Raw genomic sequence first — 24666 nt, 5'->3', positions numbered from 1 at the left:
ATAAAATGAAGAGTAGAATAACAATAAATCACTGGGGTGAAAGCTGCCACGCCTGTCAACCATCCATCACTGCAGCAGTAGGTGCCACCTTGGTCACGCCGAGGTAGTCATCAGAGCAGAACAGAAAAGCTTTCGGACTCTGACAAGCAAAATTAAACCCCTTCAAAATAAAGCCCTCAGACCAAGGAAGATGTTTCTCCCGTTTACTTTTGCTTTCTAGGGATAAGAGATTTTAAAGAGAGCACTATGATCATGTTCCCTTGGCTCTAAATCCTCTAAATCCAGATGTGTGACCGAGTCTAATCTGATTTTTCCTAATGGGTGCCTCTACTTCATTTAGTAGCTTAACTTGACCCTTGCTGCAGAAATGCTTGACCTAAATTGATGCAAAATAGGTTCCTCCCTTAGCACAAGCGGTGCACATTCACACTCTACAAGGCATGTGTTGGGACCAAACATGAGGTCACATGGTCCCTGCAGGATTGTGACTGGCTAAGGCATCACTTTACAGATGTGTCTGCCTGAATGGATGTTATTGGCTGAGGAAAATGCCCGTGGCCAAACTTTTGCTGCGGAATCTAAGTGTGGGCACACTACATTACCACACTCCAGGAATACATGCAGCCAGTGTAGGTTTATAATGAAGGCAGAGAAATATCAAAACACATTAAACCAACAAACCAGAGTCCCTAATCCAGCTTAGAAAAACTAGCAGTGAAAGACCTAAAGGCAAAGATGCCAGGAAGACAGATAGCCCTGATTACACCAATTCACTGCACTTACTGACTCCAGCAGAATAAAAGGCTAATTAAATTCAATGAAAGTCTTTAGTAAGAAGAGAGAAAGAGTTAGGACACAATGTAATCCAAATTATACAGGCCTTATTCATCAGAAAAAGATAAAAATGGGAAAGAAAAACATCAAAAAAGAGAGCAGAAAATACATAACACCAACTTTTTAGGTGATTCAGAGGCAGTCAAAGAATGGTACCTTTAGACTCTGTTTGACTCAGTCTGCTAGAATGATCTAAGGCTCTTGGAAGATGTAGGCGAGACCTGTTATAGCAGCGCAAGGTTTCCTGGGAGCCATTAAAGAGTCACAAAATACAATATGTGGCAGTCAGCAAACCAGGATTTCACACCTGAGGTGCAGATTTGTTGTTGCTCCCTGTCTGAGAAAACAATTCAGCGACTTTGTGGGTGGAACAGCAAAATCAGCAACTTAACTGGGTCGGTGGTAGCAGAACAATAAACTAGGTGTCTGAGATTCCTGCACTTTAAATTATTGTGATTTATACTAAAACATTCCACCACTAAAGTGTCACAGTCAACGTGATGCATCGTGTGATGGTAAAACGGCAATTCTTCAAAGTCAGGGATGGAAGAATGATAGAGGCTCAGAGATGCGCTCCTTTCTTTTTTTCTTCTGATGTTTGAGGAAATATTCTTTTTATTTGTTTTTACCCTTTAGTCCCTGAAATCAAATGATTAGTGAGTAATGTTGGTCTACTGGTAAGAAGATGAGGAAATGCAAAAAAACATGCTGTCCTCAATCCATTGCATTGAGCTACAGTGCACTTGAATTTGCTTTTATGGCATATAAAACATTTGCATTTGTATGTATATGTAATTAAAACACTGCAAACTTCTGTTTTCTATCATTTTTGGCACAACTTCAGAGGCATGGCATATTTCTCCACACTTTTCTTCGCTTTGGTTCTTGAACATGAAACCAAATACTCAAATCTAAAACAGTGAATGAGAGAGTATTTGTTAATTTATATTACATGATTCTTGATTTAACTCTCCTGTAGTAATCAGATACACTTCAATGACTTCAGGATCTTTTCTGAATTAAACTGAGGGAAGTTGAGTATAATGTACCCCAGGATTACAGCCAGGCAGATCTGGAGGGTATGGGTGCCTGTTTAGCTCAGTTGGTGCTCTAGCCGTAGCCCAGAGGCAAGAGTCCTCAGTGCACAGGTTGCAGGCGAGGTGTTTGATGCACGTCTTCCCCCTCTCTCTCCCTGTATTTCTCATCTCTCTTTTTATCTAGCTTTTTATTGAAGGCAACACGCAAAAGAAATCTAAAAAAAAGAAGTGCATCTTGAAAAATACAGCTGTATGTCATCAGCATAGCAGCTATGGGAACTCAAACTGAACTGATTAACAATGTTAATCATAGGTTACTTGAAGCGTTATATATGGATGGGACCAGGGATTGAACCTTGATCTCCACATAGTAAAAGGGCGAATTAAGATACAGTTGCCCATGACAAGCTAAAACAAAATATTTAACCAGCATGGATGCTGTCATTTAGGACAAGAGGAGACACAGGTTACAAAAAGTTAAAGATCTTTTGTACTGTAAATCATAGCCACTTAATTTGTTCAACTCTTGAAGCCTGCTGTTGTGCCGTTACAATGACACTATCCATGCCTTTGTAACCCTTAGGTTAGCTTTTCCAGTGAGCCTGGAACTTGGGTGACTTTCTGGTGTTTTTTAAGATCAATTCCACACCAGTAACTCAAATTTGAACCGTCTTTTTCTCCATTTTGAATCAGTTTTTGAAGTTTCTGTCACTAGCTTAGAGTTAGCCATCATATTGTTTCCCCACAGTGGTTATCACATGAAAACCAATGGCAGGCTGTTCTGTTGTCTAATCATGCTTTGTCAAAACACGTCTTAACAGTGGAGACGGTCTAAATAGACATTACTTCAGCACAGATGTTCTTAAAGCCCAGGTTGGCCTCAATATAAAGGCTGTGACCTATCTGTACTCACTGATCACTAACCATTAGTAAAACAAAGTTTTCCAACAGCAGACAGCAGTAGTCGACTGTTTAATGGTTTTTGAAAAGCAGGAAGGTAAATTTGATTGGATCAATGTATTTTTATTGCATTAAGCCTGCTGTGTGCATGCGCATTCATAACAACATCCCATAGGTCCCGAGTGGATTCAAAAAACACTTGATGCAACAGCAGCCGTCACTTTCTGAGTGGCTCTCCCTCTACGCTCCAGCACAGGCATCCAGCGGACTGACTTCGACTGAGAAGAAAGTGCCAAGTTGGTAACGGAAAGGAAAAACATAAGCTTTCTGTGCAGTTGAATTAATCCAAATACAATTTATCCTTAGCCTTCATGGCTCCCTTTAAGAGATTGTGCTTATTGCTGAGGTTTATCGCCAGAGGTTACAGATGTGACAGCCCAAGTTCAGAGACTGTCAGCTTCTCATCTTCTGAGACGTTCTTGTTCTTAGATGGTGGCAATTTTATGCAAAAAACACTTTTTCAGGTTTTTCTAACAAAAATATGTGAACTCTCTTGATCCTCCTCTCAGTTACTAGCAGAGATGCTGGCTAGCTCAATGGGTTACCCTGCTGACTCTTGACTGGGAGATTGATAGTTCAAATCCCAGTTAGGTCCTAAACTTTGGATAGAAGTGCCTAAAACATCAGGAGAGTGACATTTCCTGCAAGAGTCCTATACTACTGTTGTTTCAGCAATAAACTTCACAGGTGTGTTTTGGGGACCTCTGAGACCACTATAAACTTGTCTTAAAGGGAAAAATATGTCCTCTTTAATACATTTCTGCTCTCCCATCAGGCCAAAGTAGCAGGAGTTTTCAGGAGAAATGTGTCAAGTTGAGTTGAGGGAGGCACGGCAGCGCAGGGGTTAGCGCTGTTGCCACACAGCAAGAAGGTCGCTGGTTCGCTTCCCAGTCAGGGCCTCTCTGTGTGGAGTTAGCATGTTCCCCCTGTGCATGCATGGGTTCTCTCTGGGTACTCTGGCCTCCAAAAAAATGCTCATTAGGTTAATTGGTGACTTTAAATTGGCTGGGATAGGCTGAAGCCCCCCAAAACAACTATTGTTTCTTAATTGAAACAACCTAAAAAATATTACCTTTCTAAAATGGTTGTATGAACTTAAACATTTTAAGTTCAAATGAGTGGAATATTTCTATCGGTTGATTAAGGGAAATTTTTATTTTTAGTTTAGGACAATCTAAAATAATTAGGTTTGCTAAACCTTTAAACATAGTTTCTATGAACTTAAAAAATTTACATTTACCTAATTAAAAAAAAAGATTGATTCAATTCAAAATGTTTCGTGCGACTAATTGCTTTATTTTTTTTAAAGTTCAACCAATGTTTTACTTTTTTCAGTGTATGATGGAGTCTTACTGCCAAAGACTTATCACATTTCTCTTTCATCAAAATAATTTTTGTTAAACTCTCTCCTGATTGAACTTATATTGATAAAAGAACAGCAACACAAATAGATGTAAAATATTTAAAAATATTGAATTAACCTGGTAATTATGCACACAATCTTCTACAGTCAGTGTAGTATAACAACAAGCAGTCACTAACTGGTGAATCATCAATAACTCGAGGAAATCAAATAGTATCTTATCATTACACAGATAAACATTATTGTCACTCATGCAAAACGAAAGCTGGAGTCCCAAGAAAGTTGACATACATTTATAAGGTATGTAATCAATCATGAAAAACACATGGACACCAAACAGGCACTTAAACCATCTGTTCCTCTTCATCCTTAAAGTAATCACTGTGAAAACAGGATTCATGGAGAACTTTAGGTCTACCTCTTTAGCAAGATAGCACTTGCATTCAAGCTAGACTATGTTTGATCTTTCTCAGGTGAAAACCTTTAGATTATTTCCCTCATTTACACACATGGACAAAATTGTTGGGACCCCTCTGTTAATGAAAAAAAACCCACAATGGTCACAGAAATAACTTGAATCTGACAAAAGTGATAATAAATAAAAATTCAATGAACATTAACCAATGAAAATCAGACATTGCTTTTGAACTGTGGTTCAACAGAATTATTTTACAAAACAAAATCATGAAACAGGCCTGGACAAAAATGATGGTACCCCTAGAAAAGATTGAAAATAATGTGACCATAGGGACATGTTCAACTGAGGTGTGTCCTCTAATTAGCATCACAGGTGTCTACAAACTTGTAATCAGTCAGTCGGCCTATTTAAAGGGTGACAAGTAGTCACTGTGCTGTTTGGTGACATGGTGTGTACCACACTAAACATGGACCAGAGGAAGCGAAGGAGAGAGTTGTCTCAGGAGATTAGAAAGAAAATTATAGTCATGCATGTTAAAGGTAAAGGCTATAAGACCATCTCCAAGCAGCTTGATGTTCCTGTGACTACAGTTGCACATATTATTCAGAAATTTAAGATCCACGGGACTGTAGCCAACCTCCCTGGACGTGGCTGCAGGAGAAAAAATTTATGACAAATCGAAGAGACGGATAATACGGATGGTAACAAAAGAAACCAGAACAACCTCCAAAGACATTAAAGGTGAACTCCAAGGTCAAGGTACACCAGTGTCAGATCGCACCATCCGTCGTTGTTTAAGCCAAAGTGGACTTCATAGGAGACGACCAAGGAGGACACCACTGTTGAAAACAAATCATAAAAAAGCCAGACTGGAATTTGCCAAACTGCATGTTGACTAGCCACAAAGCTTCTGGGAGAATGTCCTATGGACAGACGAGACAAAACTGGAACTTTTTGGCAAGGCACATCAGCTCTATGTTCACAGACGCAAAAATGAAGCATACCAAGAAAAGAACACTGTCCCTACTGTGAAACATGGAGGAGGCTCTGTTATGTTCTGAGGCTGCTTTGCTGCATCTGGCACAGGGTGTCTTGAATCTCTGCAGGGTACAATGAAATCTCAAGACCATCAAGGTATTCTAGAGAGAAATGTGTAGCCCAGTGTCAGAAAGCTTGGTCTCAGTCACAGGTCATGGGTCTTGCAACAGGATAATGACCCAAAACACACAGCTAAAAACACCCAAGAATGGCTAAGAGCAAAACATTGGACTATTCTGAAGTGGCCTTCTATGAGCCCTGATCTAAATCCTATTGAACATCTGTGGAAGGAGCTGAAACATGCCGTCTGGGGAAGGCACCCTTCAAACCTGGGACAACTGGAGCAGTTTGCTCATGAGGAGTGGGCCAAAATACCTGCTGAGAGGTGCCGAAGTCTCATTGAAAGTTACAGAAATCGTTTGATTGCAGTGACTGCCTCAAAAGGTTGTGCAACAAGATATTAAGTTAAGGGTACCATCATTTTTGTCCAGGCCTGTTTCATGAGTTTGTTTTGTAAAATAATTCTGTTGAACCACAATTCAAAAGCAATGTCTGATTTTCATTGGTTAATTTTCATTGAATTTTTATTTATTATCACTTTTGTTAGATTCAAGTTATTTCTGTGACCACTGTGGGTTTTTTTTCATTAACAGAGGGGTACCAACAATTTTGTCCATGTGTGTACTAGTAGTATAACTGTTGATTCAGACTTGAATATGCTTTGAGGTTCACAGAAAACTTTTTATGCTCCAAATTTCTCCTTGTGCACAAGTTAGCTCTCAGCACGAATTCTGCTTAGGACTTGTCTCACATGATAAGCCATTGTGTTTTTCCCCATAGTTGTCCAAACATTGCAAAAACAGTTGATGCAATCAAGCAAAAGATTCTCATGTGTTCTGTAAAATAAAGCAAATGAAGCCTGAACAGATATTTGACTAAAAGAGACCTACAATGGGATTTACGCTGTTTTAAATGCAAACAATGCTGGTATTTGCATTTCAAGTGTCTCAGTAGAAATCCTCCAGAACATCACTCAAAAATACAGCAACACGAGTAAGACGCTCAAATGTTTCATATCCATCTGGTTTGAGTACTTTCCATCACGTGGAAGTGTTTCAGAGGCCACCCAGATGTCACAAAGCAGGTTTGATGTACCTGTGCTGTAGAGTTAAGTGCCCCTTCAATGCATGGTGAATACACTGCAGTCTGCGTCCTCTCTATGTCTGAAATTAGCTCTGATAATGAGTCAGCGCTGGCTGGTGGCAAGGATGACCCTCCTTGACCATTTAAAGATTATAATCATGTGCAAAGCACTGCTGATTCTGATCTGTGCACAGAAACATCTGGCTGTGAGTCTTCATGAGTAGATTAAGTAAAGGCCCAGCAAGCAGAAAAAAAACTAGATTTTGGCATCAGTACAGAGCCGGATTTGCATAAAGAAATATAAAAATACATAGCACTGCTGCATGGTTTGCTGACAACACAGTTTCACAGTCAAACACTAAGTGGTGCCTGCTGAGGAGGCAGAAAAGAAAATATAGCCAGCTTTGTCTTTGAAGTGGCACATTTGGCAGACCACATTTCAATTTCAGAGGCATGACAATGGCAAAAATAATGAGAAATTAGACCCTGAAATTGAGTTTCATGTCTGACAATGTCAGAACAGCCTTTATGTTCATGTAAAGATGACAACACAGCCCCCCCCCCTTGCCTTGTGCCAGCTGATGTCTATCTGTCCTTCATAGAAAGGAAGAAATTTACACAGAGCTGGTGCCTGTGAAAGGCTGCACATATACAGACGCCCACGCAAAGTCCCAGCCTGAGAGAAAATATGAGCGGCAGATTCAGTGTGAGCTAATTCATTTAGTCACTGTGTGTGTCTGCTGTCGAAGGCTGGTCCCCACAGGCCAGCACAACATCTGGATGTGTCCCCTCGGCTCTGTCCATGCAGCTTTCATGTGGCTCTCAAGGGACGCAACACTTTCTTGGTCTGCCAAATCTGTCATGTTTATTTTGCATGTGGAGTTGACATTTTACACCATTAAGATGCAGGATTCAGTTCAGCAGTGGCAACAGTATATAAGCCAGTTGACATGTTTGTATAAAAAGTATAAAGAAATGCACCAAAAAGCTCATTGCAAAGAACTGCTCAACATTATCACATGTTCACAACCAGCACCCTTACACACTGTATATAAAACAGTGAAGGATAACACTCTTTTCTGTTTAAACCCTTTTTATTTAATCTAAAAGCAAAAGACAAAATCCAGTCACAATAGATTGAACACACGATGCTCTTGGCTTTCTACATCATTCTTTTTGGAGACCGTATGCAATTAATTTATTTCCATATTCCAACATGAAAATACAAAGTGCGAGTAATCCTCAGGGAGATTTAAACCAAGTGCAACGGGAGCGCCGTAATCTTATAATCCTCTGTGATGTCGTAATGGTCTCTCCAAGCTTATCTAAACTAAACTAACTTTACCCTGTGGAATTCAATCACAGTTACAGATGGATCACAAAGGGTAACATGACTCATGCTCCCTGTGTGATTCAGCATCTTATCTGCTGCAGCTTCATAGAAAGATATCTGAAAACCGAATTAAAGTCATACCTGGTCACACCAAGGCATTAATTAATGCCTATTTGTCCTTAATGCAATAAAAAAAAGTGAAATATCTGTTGAAACGCGCAAAAAATCACCGTCCTTTGCCAAAAATGCTTCTTGATATTGAAATCATCTGTACAATAAGCCTGAAATGCTGATAAATAAATATGTTTTGATACTGAAGCAGTTTGGCCCTGCCAGTCTCCTGCTGCTTCCTATTAGCTAACCAGAGCCGCCGCTGAAGCTGGAGGTGAGTGGATTGGCTGAAGGAACTCTGAGGTGAAAACCGCCTCCGCATACTCCTCCATGACATCCTGAAACTCTGCAGCAATGTCAGCCAGCGCCTCCGATAGCAACTCATCTGCCAGGCTGCAGAGTGAGACAAAAAGAAAGGAAAATCAGACTTTAAAACATCATGATTTGAATCCCAATAATAACAGAAAATGAGCGTGTATGACAATGCTCAAAAATACTGAAAGAATCAAGGCAGTCTAAGTGTGTAATCTTCACTGTTGTTACCTCATCTTTCTATTGTTATTGCAAATAGATTTGTTACTAGACCTTTAAAACAAGTGCTTGAAAAGGTCATAAAATTTACACACTACTGCCATCAATGGATTTGTAATCACACAAAATGTAAATCATTAACCTTGTATCATTAATCTAGATTCAGCAGGCGCTGTGATTTAAGCAGGTTTTTCCTCACCAGATTTTCAGAGCTTGACATGAAAAACGGCAAGAAATTCGCTTTGCCTTGAGAGGCATTAAATGAATGAAAATAACTCAAAGAGACTGGTGGGCTGGGAGCAGCACTGAGCTAAATTTCAGTGTTTTGATTATTATCTAGGTCAACACACACACAGACACAGAGGCAGGATCGTAGAGGATGAGTGAAAGTGGTGTTCTCTTTTTCTTCTCTTTTCTTCTCTTCCAGAGCCCCACAAAACCTCCAAACATCAGGACGTCGGTGCAAGAAAACAATGAGTTATTGTGTGTTGTTGAACTGTCTGTACCCTTTTTTTGGTCAATGCTAGAACATTTTGCACCCACTGCTGAATACACGCCGAACCAGAGTGAAGGAGCTACCATTAGGGATTGGGAACAGCCATTAGGAAATTTTTAATAACATTAATGTGGTAAAAGCCATGCTAACACTGCCGAATGACTCTTCATATTCTATGTGATTAAAAATAATGAAATTCCACCGTAAAAACTAAATTATCTCTCATAGCATGCACCAGTAATTGTGCTACACAAGCTTGGTGTCAATGCATGAATATGAAGCATAAGTTCCTCTAACCACTGAATAATTATCTTGCTGTTTTGCCTTCCATTTCCATACTCATCTGTCCACCGCTGAAGGTGTAGAAAAAGGATCAAAGAACTTCAAAGGATGCTTAATGCAGCTTGATATATATATTGCTTTTTTGTTTGCAGAAAGTTTCATTACTTCGTCACCAGTCTCTTAGCAGAGTGAGATCATCCATGATGGTCTGACTCCTCTGCAGCACTTGGCTGCTCATTACCATCACATCACACAGACAGGTTTCTGCACTGAGACAGAGAAGCCAGGGAAGTACCTGGCTCGATGTGTGTGTTCTGTCTCCACAAAACACTGAGATAATTGGGAGGCTTCTCCTCACATAATACCTTTATTTTCCTTCCAAATTTAGTAGAGTGCAGATCCATCTCTTGAAACTTTGATTTCCTGGTAATGAGCCATGAAGTCATACCCAAAAATGTGTATTTTTTCCCTATAAATTTGCACCCTTGATGTAGAGAAAGTAGGCATCTATGAGTCTGAAATTAATACCTCAAATAAACATAGTATGATTGGAGTTTGAGAGGAAGTCATCTGTATTGCAGCAACTTAAAGATTCTGTTAGGTATGTAAATCTGTGAGTGGGAGAGAAGAAGAAAGGCCACCAGAAATGCATCATCTAAACGATAACCTCTGCGTGACTCTCAGAGTGAGTATCATGTCTGCAAGACACATCCAGAGACAAAACAGGGGTCAAGAAGTTCAAATCATGTTTCTGTGAGGATTTGGTTGTACAACACAGTTCCTAGAGAGTTGGCAGACACATTCTGTAAAATCTAAAACTATACAGTGCCAATAGAAAGCATTCCCTCCCAGGAAGTTTTACCATTTAATTGGTTTTATAAATCAATCATGGTCAAAATTGTCTGTTTGACAAAAGGAAACACAAAAAGCCTCTTTAATGTCAAAGGAAAGACATATTTCTACAAAGTACTGGCAATTAAAGAAAGGCATGTAATGTAAAGTGACTACATAAATACTCACCCCCTTTTAAGGTGACACACCTAAATTAACAGGGGTCCAGCCAATTGGTACCAGTAGTCTCACAATGAATGACATGAGGATCACCTTAGTGCAGTGGATATCTCTCAAGTGATTGTAGTATAAAAACACCTGTGTCTGGAAGGTCCAATCACCAGGTAAACAGTATTCCTGGCTACCACTACACCACGAAGACAAAAGAACATTCCAAGCACACAGACTCAGTGCTATGACTGCAGCCAAAGATTCATCCACTTACTGACTGACATTACATATTTTTATTTTCGTAACTGACATTACCTTGAAGAAAGCTGTTTTCACTTTGACATTTTGTAATTTTTTTGCCCAAAAAAGACAAATTATAATGAATGTGACTGATTTATAAAATCATTAAAACAGTGTCAGCTGCCATACTCAAAGCGTTCTCGGTTGACAACTTTTCAACTTTTTGAACAGCGCTGCGTTCGTCATTGTCACTTCTCCCTCACTTGCTAATCAAAATCAGAGGGACAGGACCTCTGACAATAGTGGAAGAGAAATTGATCTGACTTGTCTTTTCGCCTCTTTTCTAAGGGTAGTATGTCAGGACAGGACTCCTTTACATTGTCTGCATGTCCTCTGTGTGATATTTCCTTGAAACATGGAAATATGAAGCACACCTTAATCATCTGTGTCAAGAGTCTAAACTCTCTGTTTTGTTGATAAAAGCAGCACCTTTATGTCTGGATAAGTATGATGCTCCTGAAAAGCGACAACATGTGGTTCTAAAAGTCAAATAAAAATATTGATGGAAAAAATATGGGGTTTTACTGTTTAAAACTCACCTTGTTTTGTTTTCATTTACATTTTATATAACATATTTATATAACACCCCAACTTTTGAGTAACAAGGGTTATAAAATCTAATCTTCAGTATTGCTTACTTTATGTGTAAAGAGCCTTCTATATGACCTCATAAAAACACAAAAAGCTTTTTTTTCCCAGCACCATTTCCTTTCAGTTTCTGTCCACCATCCTTTTCTCTGTTACCTTTCTGCGACAGCCCATGGTTTGAAACTGCTGACATCCTTGTATGCCACTCTGTGCAGGAAGGCCTCATAGTCCTCCCTATATCTCCGGATGTTTCCCAGCATGCTACCTGGCACAGAGATAACAGTCGCTCTGCTTTGCTCCGCTGTGCCCAGGAAGACGTTGCTGTGTGTGGGCTGCTTCTGCTCTTGGGACACCTCCTCTGTCAGGCTGCTCTCAGAGAGGATGCTGTGCGAGAAGAAAACACAAGAGGAGGCTCATGTTTTGCGACACCTTTTTATTACCTTGACGGCTTACACTGTACAAAGTGGGTAAAGGGCCTCTGAGTGCTGTGGCAGTGGAGAGGAGTTTATTGACGAGGGGGGAGTCGGAATGGAGTGCATCGTTGTGATTGACCAGAAACCCTTGCCGAGCTTGATACGCAGCCGAGGATGATGAATTTAGGAGAGGTGTTGGAGTGAGCCGGGGGCTCAGCTGGGCATTGCCGTGGTCTGACTTTATAATCCTCTCTGCTCGGACAAATCAGCCTGGCTCCTGCGACGGCACTCTCGGTGCTATATTTAGTGTTGCAGCAGCTCCAGAAGCTAAGTGCCTCTCTATTGTGCTCAGCGGCCTCGGCTGAACTGGTCTCTGTTTTGTCTGTGGTGACTACAAACTGTGGGGTGGCCATTGATATCAAAGTGCCTGCACAGTTAGCTCGACTTGTAGTCCCAAAATGGGATGATTTGCTGTCTGATGGGCATCTGAGGACAAAACGTTTGAAAACAACAAAAACAGCAGCAATCCACAGCATAACACAAAGTCAGAAAAACACCCACACTTTTTGTGCAATATTAAAAAACAAACACGGAGCCTGTCAAAAGATATGATTCAGACAAAGACAGAATAAATCTGAGAAATTCAAGTATTGGAACAGTTCCTGCCAACTGTTAATGGTTCTTTTAGACTCTATTCTTCCCTATAAAGCTCAATGAGAACACAAAAGGACAAGAAGCAACTGTATATATCTATCTTGAAATCTCTGTGGGCTGTGACTGACAGGGAAGCACAAATGAGATGACTGAATTGCTAAAAAAAACATCCTCTCCTCGCCCACCTACAGTGCAACTTGGCCTTCACATGACTTCCACAGACCAAGACAGATGAACGGCACTGGCAGGATCATATCAAGTGGCTTTGAAGTTCTCATTCTGATGTAATCCTACTTTACTTTAAAATGTCTAGCAATGTGTCAGAGGACCTGGAAAAGGACTGGACCACACAGTGAGCAATACAGCTGCTGAAGCTGTGCTAGACAAGGACAAATGTGGTGCAGAGATTGTGATCCAAACAAGACTAACAAGATCACTGCTGTAGAGAGAATATAGTACATACACTGGTGCATTTTCTTATACAGTGCCAGTAAAAGGTATTAAGCCCTCTTGGATGTTTTACCCTTTAATTAATTTTATAAATCAATCATGGTCAATATAATTTAGCTTTTTTTAACAAAAGAAAAAAGTACAAAAAAACGTTTATTATCTGTAAACATATGTAAGGTACAATAAGTGATTGCATAAACATTCTGTGATTGGCCTAATTCAACAGAAGTCCAGCCAATTGGTGCTAGCAGTCTCACAATTGCCTGAGTGCCATCAATATGTCTCAAGTGATAGTAGTTTAAAGACAGCTATGTCTGGAAGGTCCAGTCACTGGGTTATCAGAATTCCTGGATACCATTACACCACAAAGAAAAAAGAACACTCCAAGCAACTCAGAGAACAGGTTATTGAAAAGTATAATTTAGGGGGTAGATACAGAAAACTTTCCATAGCACTGAAAATCCATAGAAGTTCAGTTTATTCCATCAACAAGAAATTGAAGAAAAATGGCACATGTGTAAATCTGCCTCGATCAGGCTGTACTCTCAAAATGAGAGACGCACGAGAGTGCAAGGAGACTAGTGAGAGAGGCCACCAAGACACCTGTGACTACTCTGAAGGAGTTACAAGCGCCAGCAGCTGAGATGGGAGACTCCATGCAACAACTGTTGCCCTGGTTCTTTACCAGTCAAAGCTTTGTGGGAGAGAGGCAAAGAGAAAACCACTGTTGAAGAAAACTCATATTGAATCTTAACTACAGTTCATGGTCAAGTGGAAGAAAGTTCTTTGGTCTGATGAGACCCCCACTTTGAATCATGGAGGTGGCAGCATGATGCTGTGGGGATGCTTCTCTGTAGCCAGCCCTGGCAGGCTCTTAATGGTAAAGGGTAAAATTAATTTGGCAAAATACAGAAAAGTGGAGGACAATCTAATTCAATCTGCAAAAGAACTACAGCTAATAAGAAGATTATTTTCTAGCAAGGCCTGCGAGTCTGATTGAGACCTATACACAGACTCAGTGCTGTGATTGCGTGATTGAATAGGATGAATATTTTTGCAGCCACTTATTTTACCTAACATATATTTATTGAATTGACATTACTTTGTAGAAATCTGTTTTCACTTAGATATTACAGGGGATTTTTTTGTAGTTTTATTTTGTCATAAAAGCCAAATTATATTGACCATGATTGATTTATAGAATCAATACCAGGGTAAAACATCCAAGGGGGCAAATACTTATTATAGGCACTGTAAATGCTAAATTCTTTTATATTGCAACACAGCTCTGGGTTTTTTTTTTTAAATACTGTTGCTATGAATAAAAAAGGGCATGCAGAGTGAAAGAGCAGATTAAACAACACATGAAAGGTTGAGAATATTTTTGAGTGGACCTTTCATCTTTCCATTGATTTGTTTGACCTGCTGATGGAGCCGCTGGGCCGGAATTTGCTGAGAGGGTGCACAATTGGGGTCTGTGTCTGATCTCCTCACCATGGATACATAAATCTTATCTGCGCTCTGCTGATGTTTCCAAAGATCAAAATCTCTCACCCTTGCTGTCTCAGCGGTAGTTTGATAGCACTCAAGCGAGCACCGAGACAGCAAGGGTGAAGAATAATGGATGCTGTTTTGGAAATAGATAATGGAGGTGTTAAGATATTGGTGTTAAGTCAACAACCACCTTCAGAGAAGCCTCTTCTGTCAGATCACGTGGTAGAACAACAGCAGAGACTGAAAGAACAAACTGAAAATGTGAGTGTTAACTCTTTCCATCCCTGCTCTTTGCCTTTATAAAACACCATAATCAAAAAAAAATCAAGATTACCAAGCACTGTCTTCTTCTCTGTAGTGTGTCATCCATGTGTGTGGCATATGACTGCATGCATGACACTATTTTTCTCTAAATGGGAGCAATTGTTGTGCCTCTCTTGGCTGAAAATCTGGCTTAGAACAACCAGTCTAGACCGAGACAACACACATTATGAGCTATAAAAAGAGGAAAAGTCAGGCACTCTAAGCAAGAGAAATGTAAAAAGAAAATACTTAAAAGCCTTTATTATATTGGCAAAATCATTAAAAAAATGTTTTGATGATGTAGGTCTTAAACAGGGCTGACTCAAACATTTGTGGTGTAGTGACATATAAACTTAGCATAAAAAATAAGGAAATGTGTGTTTGGTGGATTATTTTATTTCTTTGTTGCATCAGTGCTTCCTGGCAATAAATTTTATACCGTTAGAAAGTCTGTTTATTTCCCTTTTAAATGGCCCCTAATTTATAAGGAACATGCATTTGTGGGATGAGCAGCAGAGCTGAGTATGCACGTTTCACCCATGAAAAATTTGCCAAATCTTCTCTGCCAATGCCAAACAACTTATCATGCTGTTGCTATTGACTTTTGTTTTGTCCCAAGGAGACAACAACCCACAAAGACTATTTCCTTACCCTGTCAGCGATATGGACAATATGGCCAACAGCTCTATGCTCAGACAATCTCTGGTCTCATAGGGCTGCCAGGAGGCCTGCCATTACTGCCCTTGAGGAGGAACATTATGTTCAGTGATAAGTCCAGATTCTACCTTTGGCAGCTGGATCATATATAATAGTATATGTATGTATGTAGTATATATAATAATATATAATAGGGCCAAAGGGTGGAGAAGACGCAGAGAACAATATGCTGATTGCTGCACTGATAGAGTAACATCTTTTGGTGAAGGCAGCGTGATGGTGTGGGGCAGCATCTCCGTCAGTGGAAAAAAAAGGCTTGTTATCAACGGGGACAATTTCAGTGCAGACAAATGTCAAGATGAGAGCCTGGAACCAGTGACACTCCCATATCTCAACAATCTGGGATACAACTATATCCTCCAAGATGACAACACTCCCCCCCACAGAGCAGGGTTTATCAGAGGCTACCCTCCAGACTTTGGGAGTGGAGAGGATGGCATGGCCTGCCAGCAGACATGATCTCAACCGCATTGAACACTTGTGGGATCAGCCTGCATGTGTTGTTCATGCCAGAGTGACCAACATGACCACATTGGCTGCATTTTTTTGCCACATTTTCGCACATGCACTGGATCATTGTTCCTATGGGTTCTTGTTTTTCTACCAACTATGTCTGTCTTTTTTGGGGTGTGTTGGAAAAGGAACATGCTTTAAATCCTGCAAATCCTTTTTGTCTGTGTATCACCTGGTCTGGCAGGAATATCGATGATAATTTGTTGGTTTTTGATAGTGATGAGACTCTGTTGGATTTCCATAAATGTTCAAATTTCATCACAAAAACATGAGGCTTTCTATTAAACATTCACAGCCTGTCAGTAATGTATCAGATTTATCCATCTTTAAAGATACTGTTGGACAGTTACACATCACTCTCTTTAGAGGGAACATGTCAATAATATCCTCCGCTTATTCTTTTCATCTACATCACATCAAAGATAACATTCCTTTCAGTCAAATTCAGCTCCTACATCCCATTTGTGATCAGGAAGCTACTTTCTTTTTTAAATCAAGCTGAGGCCATGTCCCACAGACTCTCAGACTGAGGCTATAAAGCTAAAGTAATTCAACAGGCTGTTAGAGCAAAATACCCTTCTCCAGAAAAATACAAGGCATAAGCGAGTCGCTCAGTTTTTCCCGTTTTCTGTTGCAACTAATGGTACATATGCCAGATAAATCAAACATACTGTCTGGAGGACCTGGGCCATTATTCAGAGTGATCCCCTTTTGAGTAAAGCTCTCCTTGAACCAGAGATTGTTTCATTTAAACGTGCACTTCCCTTAGAAACAGACTAATGCATTCATATCCTACAGCAGACAAAAAAAGGTACTTAGCTGAAAAAAACATCTGGCACTCTTAGATGCATGCATTGTCCTCATTGTGATAATGCAGTACAAACAAAAGGTTTTTTTGATGTTTTAACTGAAAGAACTTACAAAGAGATTTCCTTAATTGTACCATCACTTTTGTCATATATTCTTTGTCTTTCCCATGCAAAAAAGGGTTTATTCTACATAGGACGTATAAAAAAATGTCTGTGGGTTGCTTAGTTGAGCATAAATATGGCATTTGAATAAGAAATGGAAAGATGCTTAAATGAATCGCACAGAGCCAGTGCAGTGAACACCTTTGGTCAGAGGAGGTGACAGAATCCACAAATTTAATCAAAGGAAAGCTTTCTGGATCCATCGTTTGGATGCTTTATATCCTGGTTGGAATGAAGATTTGAAATGTTCATGTTTTCAGTAAAACCATGTAATTTCCATGTCTTCTGTGTGTGACTTCCTTTTTCACACAGACTTATTTTTGTCATTTTTGTGTGTATGTTGAGTTGTTTACCATGTTTGTTGCTGCTGCTACTCATCGGCTGCATTTTTACGTCTTCTACTTAAACCACACTGAGCTGACAGTCAACCCCCTTTGCCTCTACCCATAATTTGCTTGTCACATATTGAAATGTCTCCATTCTGTAACACAAAATCTATGAAGTGTCAGTGCAGAAGGAGAATGGACACAATAGAGCTTCTTCACAAACTGCACTTAAGGAGGAAATATCATAACAAACCTACTTTTTCCACATGTATTTGTGTATTCAGTAGGCCTGTTTCCAAAAATCCATATGGCAGTATATCATCACATGCTCCTTGCCATCATGCTTATCAGTACAGTTGTCAAGTATTGAGACAGCCATACATGCATTGTTGGCAGTTTTTAAAATACACAGCCCCATGGTGCAGTTTACATAAAAGCCAACAGACACTAAACTGCATGATGCAGAGCACTCCTCACACCAAAACAAGTTACAGATGGTACTCACACCATAAACATGGGTCAGAGTGTCTATCTACTGCTAGCAAAGATACTGGATTATTTCAAACACCAGAAAGTCAGGAGTTGGATATGAGTCATACGTGAGCAATACACAAGGTAAAACTCTGCAGCAACATCAATCGCCATGGCTACACAACACCAGGCTAGTATGCCATTAGAAACAACAGCTAGGCTCACTGGGCTAGTCTGTGTTATCCAACCAGCACTGAGTGATGCTGTAAAGTCAAAATTTCCCTCAAAATCTAAATGGGATCAGAAGATCATAAGCAGCACTTTATATAAGTGTATTTGGGTATTTTGACATTTAAAATGGTGTCATTACACTTCATAAAATCCAGATTCACCTGGTAAGTAAAAGTAATGTTCTTGCTCCAAGATATAGAAATGGTCTGAATCCCTTGTAATGAGGATTTTTACGTGTATTTGTGTTTTCTTACACCATTACAAGTGATTCAAGCCTTTTCATATCTATAAGCATTATTCTGTCTTAACTTGTTGAGTTAATATGGTTTATGATAAGTGCAATGATAGATTTTTGATAACAAATTCAACAAATGTACTTCATTGGATTGGTGTTTTTGCAGTACACACCAGAGATTAAAGTAGGACTAAAGTGGCACTTGATATTTGTCATGCTGTGGAAAATTATGGGTCTTTGTCTTTAAAAGACTGGAATGTGTTGCAGGGCAGTGATGCAGCTCATTTCCTCTGGCTGCAGATGAAGCAAACTGTTAAATGTCATTACACAAACATCTCAAGGACAATTACAGTATGAGAGTTAGATCCTATTGCTTCATTAAAGGCCAACATTTTCTTACATGTCCTAAAAGAAGGGTATGACAACAAACAGTAGTATTTAGCATGCAGAAACTTTGATGAGGTTATTGCCCACTTTGGTGTTCTTTTGTTTGGCTGCAAAAACAACAGACTGCTGCTTCTGTTAGACCCAGCTTCAACCCCTCTGCTGTGTGTTTTTAAATGTGTCACCAGGGTGGTTTTAGCCTGCAGCACAGGCAGCCCACTCATCTCATTCTCCTACATCTCAGGTCAGCTTGGAAAGCAACTTCTTGTCCCCAAAAGACAGCTCTGTTAAAAAATGTGCCTAATAAGCCTGATTTCTCTTTCTACCTCTCACCCAATGACTCCCTAAGTCTAACTTTATTACATCTAAAGGGACTGAACAGTGTGGGAGAAGAGCTGCTGTCTGTGTACAGTACTTTTGCCTGTTTTGCAGATAAGGAAAACGAAAGTAATGCAGAGAAAGAGTTTTTCAGTAGCAGAGTGAAATATCTGTAACAAGTGTTCTTTTGTTGGCAGCAGCTTTATCATGTCCTCTGTTGATACACAAATATACATTTATGCCAGCTGAGAAATCTCCCAGTGCCACTTAAGTTTTTAATTTGGCTGTAAGGATACAAATTAAATATGAAAATTAAGTCTCTATCCATCAAAAGCACTTAATGGGAATGAATTGGTTTGGTCCCCACTGAGAGCATGGAATAGGTGAGCAATGTGGATGATGCATTCAAACCAATGCTAATTATTTTGTAAATGATAACCAGTTCAACTACTGTATGCCAAGCAGCCTTGGAGCCAAAAATACTTTGCAGGAACATTTCATAGACCCAACGCTCATCAACACAAACAAAGTTGAGCTGGCACTTCGTGAGGACTAATGGAAAAGAGATTCTCTGATGCCATGATGATGTGTTAGTCAGCAGACAGCAAAGCTACGGACTCACCATCAGTGATTAGTATAAATGAGTAGTATGCTGATAGATGCTCTGACAACAAAAAGTCATCATTACTCCAACTGTGGCTTAGACGTTAAATGTTCCCATTAAAAACATCCACCATACATTAACTTTACGAAGAGTATTTATCGATTACTTCCTGTGAAAAGCAGATAAGTGCTCCAATAATGAGCTGACCCATAAATCATTGTTTGCTTTTCATTCAACTAAAAAAGTTTTTAATGGTGGACAAAGACACATTACCCTAAAACTTGAATACATTTATCATGCATAGTACTGAATAACCACATTAATTCTTGAGACTTCTCCGAGCTGGATGTGATCATTAGGTTTTCACATTTTTTCCCTTTGTTTTCTATATTTGTAATTCTTCATGCTTAATTCTTAATCAAAGTATTTTTTTCCCAATGACTGGTGTCTAAATATCCTGACTGCATATCCCGTGATTCTCTGTGTAAAAAAGAGTCCTTAAATAAGGTCCAGCAGAGTGCCAGCCTTTTTTAAAAGGGCCTGTTATTTGGGCTGAGGATAAAGTGCTGCAGACAGGTCTGTCTCTGCTCAATGCCAAAGTGATTCAGGGAGTTTCACAACAACTGAGCTGGCAGTTCTCAGAATGGCTCTGTTCTTACTAAGAAGCTAAAAGGCTGCATACTTTTGAAGTAAGAATAAGTCTCAGAGACGTAACACCTCCCAAAAAAGGCAAGACATTAAATTCTTGCCTGAGCGGTGTTTGCCAAGCTATTACTTGATGGAGGGAGAGTATTAGATGGGTCACAGTTGATCGGAGGGCAAAGTTTCCATCAAAGGAAGTGAACCTGAGGCACTCCAAGTCTGACAGACTTTAATTTGCTAATGGTGCAAGCCTGAATTTATCAGGAGCAGCATCCTGCTGGCTCATCTGTGTCAACACTTTCTGGTCCTTCCGCTCCCTTCCCCACTCTTTCAAAGTTCCTCATTAATTGAAGCAGAGAGCAGCTGCAGCCAAAGCCCTGGGCAGAAGAGGAGCTCTCTGAGGAGTCGCTGCCAGAGTCAGGAATAGACTCAGCTCTGGGTACACTGGCCACCAAGTGGCTTTTGTGGGATGAGGAAGGCCTCCCGGTGGGGAGTGTTTATGGGGCAGCAACACGTCATGTGGAAAGGAACACTCTGCATCTCTAAAAACACATTAACCACTTCACTTTTACGAGTCTAGAGGCCTAATTAAAACAACGCCTGACTTACTCTGGTTGATGCGACTGTTGTTCTTAATCACTACAGGGAGTCTTTAACTGAGATACATTTATTCTCTCATAAAATAAGGGCATGGAATCTGACATAGACTTTGGAAATAACCAAAAAATAATAATTTCAACATGCATATTTCCTAAAGAGGGGGTTGTATTATAATGTTATATAATTGTTGATACAGAGCTATAGTCATATCTTACGACAGGGATGGGAGGCTATGGTTACCTGGAAGGCCAGATTCATTTCAATTTCACTGCCAGGGGGTATTTTGTCAAAGGATAATGTCAATTAAATATTATAATTACTTACAGTGTGACACAAGGAACAAATACCAGGGTTTTTCCAGCATCCAAAATTTGGTAGTGGTCACCACTGCCAAATTTCGTTTCACTGCCAGGCCTCATCAGAGTTGGACATGTGTTTTCTTGAAGAATACCATCGTCCAAGAGCAGCATTTGATGAATTTTACTTCTCTAACTGCAGTCTGCCATCTGTGGTGCCACTTTTTGAAAAATTCCAATCTGGTTTCAGAGCCCTCCATAGTACCAGAACTGCTTTACTGAAAATGGCCAACGATCTCCTCCTTGCTGAAGCCTTGGGTCATTATTTTAATCCTTTAGCTCCTTGATCTAACTGCAGCCTTCACCACAGTAGGTCAGTCCTATTTTCATTAATAGGTTACACCAGTGGGTAGGGGTCTCTGGTTCTGCCTTAAACTGGTTTTCCTCATACTTATCCAACAGATCCTTCATCGTGTCAATCAATAACTCCTGCTCCTCTGTCCCCTTATTCTGTAGTGTCCCCCAAGGTTTTATACTTGGGCCAATTCTCTTCTGCATGTATTTGGACCCACTAGGTCAAATTATCCACAAACACAATGTCTTCTTTAATCCTAATGCAGATGATACCCATATCTACCTTCCACTTGAACCCAATAACCATAACAAATTACACAACCTCCAAAACTGTCTTCAAGACATAAAATCCTGGATGGCCACAAACTTCTTCAGCTAAATGAAAGAAAAAAACAGAGATAATCATATCTGGTCCAAAGCATTTTGCCGACAGTGTTTAACCTAATCTTGGTCCACCATCCTTTTCTGTACAAACCACATGCAAAAAATCTTGGTGTCATATTTGAATCCAGCTTAAAGTTCGACAAACAAATGATTCATGTAGTTCAAGTTAGTGTCATGCAGCTCTTTATCATCTCCAAACTTAGTCGGATTCTCTGCACCACATACTTAGAAAACTAATCCATGCTTTCATTTCATCCAGTCACGATTATTGTTATTCACCATAACATAGCATTACACACTCTTGTTTAGGGGTGCATGGGGGCACAGGAGTTAGTGATGTTGCCACACAGCAAGAAAGTTCCTCATTTGCTTCCCGGTCAGGGCCTTTCTGTGTGGAGTTTGCATGTTCTCTCTGTGCATGCGTGGGTTCCAATCAGGTACTCTGGCTTCCTCCCACCACCAAAAACATGTTTTTTGGGTTAATCTGTGACTCTTTATTGGCCATAAATGTAAATGTGCATGCACCTGGTTGTTTTTCTTTGTATGTTAGCCCTGTGAATGACTACCAGTCTACCAGTCCAGGGTATACCCTGCCTCTCACCCAATGACAGCTGGGATAGGCTCAAGACCCCAGCAACCACAGATGGGACAAGTGGTGTAGATAAAGGATGGATAGACACTCCTGTAAGAGTTCTTCCAAAGAACCAGAGCATATAACATCCATGTTTCCCTCCCTGCACTGGCTACCTGTCACAGGTAGTTACTGTCACATATACCAATACATATAAACTCAAAACAAAAAGTAAGGCAATTTGTGTTTGGTACATTGTTTCTTTGTTGTAACAATGCTTCTTGGTAATACATCTTATACCATTGGAAAGCCTGTTTATTACCCTTTTAAATTGTGCCTCATTTGTAAGGATCATGCATTTGTGGGATGAGCAGCTGAATATGTGGGTTGCGCCCATGAAAAATGTGCAAAATCTTGTCTGTCAATGCCAAACAGCTTATTTTGCTGTTGCTATTGACTCTTGTTTTGAGCTTCTGGTACCCCCAGCACCTTTGAGCATGGGCCCTGCTACAGTGGTCAGTAGATGTCTGCTTCAAGAATCGTCATACCACGTTTGATTGATCTGGATAGGGCCCATCAGTTGGGCAACTTCAAGCTGGTGTGCCACAAAACCAAGTTGCGGCATTGTTTGGAGTAAACCCTAGGACCATTTCCAAACTGAAGGCCAAGTTCCATATAACGTGAATGTCAGAGACAGGCTGCGAAGTGGGCATCCCAAGAAGACAACACCCAAAGAATACTGTTTTTTCACCCTGTCGGCAAGAACTCTATCCTCCAAGATGACAACACTCAGCCCCACAGAGCGGGGTTTATCAGAGACTACCTCCAGAATTTGGGAGTGGAGAGGATGGAATGGCCTGCCAGCAGTCCTGACCTTAACCCCATTGAACACTTGTGGGATCAACTTGGACATGCTGTTTGTGCCAGAGTGACCAACACAACCACGTTGGCTGACTTGCAAAAAAATGCTGGTTGAGGAATGGAATGTCATCCCACAGCAATGTGTGACCAGGCTGATGACCAGCATGAGGAGGAGGAGCCAGGGTGTTGTGGCTGTGTGTGGTTCCTCCACACACTATTGAGGCTCCTGTTCTTAAAATGAATAAATTGAAAAATTGTCAATATGTCTTGTTTCTTCAAATTTCAATCATCCAATCCACCAAACACCAAACAAGAGTCAATGGCAGAATAAGCTGTTTGGTATTGGCAGAGAAGATCTGGCACATTTTTCATGGGCAAAACCCACATACTCAGCTCTGCTGCTCATCCCACAAATGCATGATCCTTACAAATGTGGCAGCATTTAAAAGGGTAATAAATAGGCTTTCCAACAGTTTAAGATTTATTACCAAGAAGTTTTGTTACAACAAAGAAATAATGTACCAAACACAAATTGCCTTACTTTTTGTTTTAAGTTTATGTGACAGTAACATATACCAGTAATCAAGGATTATTAAGGAAGAATTTCAACTTTTATACTCCTACAAATTTGGTCCTTGTGCATAACGTTGCATTGCAATACAGGCTGAAATAATTTATGGAAGATTTTACCATGTTTCTTCAAGGTCATGATGTACTAATATTTGGAATTGGACTGGACTGATTACGGAATGGGATGCATGAGGCCCCAGGCCACCAGTTGCACATCCCTGACTTATGATAATGGAGCTGTAATTTTAGCTCAGAGGATTTGGGAAGAAGTTATATAGGTCAAAACTCAAAAACTCCAGTTTCCTATTGCCACTTCAAGAGCCATAAAACGGCAAAGGGGGCACCGAGATGCTAAAGATAAGTAGTAGAAATTTTGTTAAGTGTAATAAAGGGGAGGGCAAATTGTACAGGTAACTCACCCAGTCTCTACTGGTTTCTCCAGGATAATATCAGCTGCAGAACTCTGAATCAGCACTGCCCTTGTGAGCCTGATAGGCTGAGGAGAAGCTGGCCTGGAGTCGGGAGCATGACACTGGGGTCCTGGGAAAATCCAAAAGATAAGAGAAGGAAGCAGTAGAGTGTGCAGAGAAGTGTACAGGGTGGAGCCGAGGCCAAACAGATGGACAGAGATGATAACTTCAGGAAACATGTCAGTTGTAGCTTTGTCTCCACCTACAGGAAATATCAGGGACATGATCTCTGTGGAAGAAGATGAGAGGCATGCTTGTGTTACCTGATGCTCCTGGTCGATCCCAGTAAACAGGGTCTGAGTAGCTGATCGAAGCAAACCGTCTCCTCACTTCCTCCTGATCTCTCTGTTCACATACATAGAAACACATTTTTAGTCATACTGTCATGCCACTACAAA

At 40.3% G+C, this 24666-nt stretch overlaps 1 protein-coding gene across 2 annotated transcripts in view; it reads right to left on the bottom strand.

Annotated features, from left to right (window-relative positions):
* Window positions 1–7666: 7666 nt before the first annotated feature.
* The window catches only part of kiaa0753 (KIAA0753 ortholog), a 30617-nt gene continuing 13617 nt past the window's right edge, over window positions 7667–24666 (bottom strand). For both annotated transcript variants that reach the window (XM_041796706.1, XM_041796696.1), the window contains 4 exons: window positions 24532–24613; window positions 24218–24338; window positions 11593–11820; window positions 7667–8630 (listed from right to left, as the gene is read on the bottom strand). In XM_041796706.1, the coding sequence (XP_041652640.1) occupies window positions 8480–8630; window positions 11593–11820; window positions 24218–24338; window positions 24532–24613 (582 nt within the window). In that variant the 3' untranslated portion in view covers window positions 7667–8479. The remainder of the gene's footprint in view (window positions 8631–11592; window positions 11821–24217; window positions 24339–24531; window positions 24614–24666) is intronic.

This window comes from Cheilinus undulatus, linkage group 2, assembly GCF_018320785.1.
Source record: "Cheilinus undulatus linkage group 2, ASM1832078v1, whole genome shotgun sequence".
Classification (NCBI taxonomy): Eukaryota; Metazoa; Chordata; class Actinopteri; order Labriformes; family Labridae; genus Cheilinus; species Cheilinus undulatus.
This window is presented reverse-complemented; position numbering and strand designations above follow the sequence as displayed.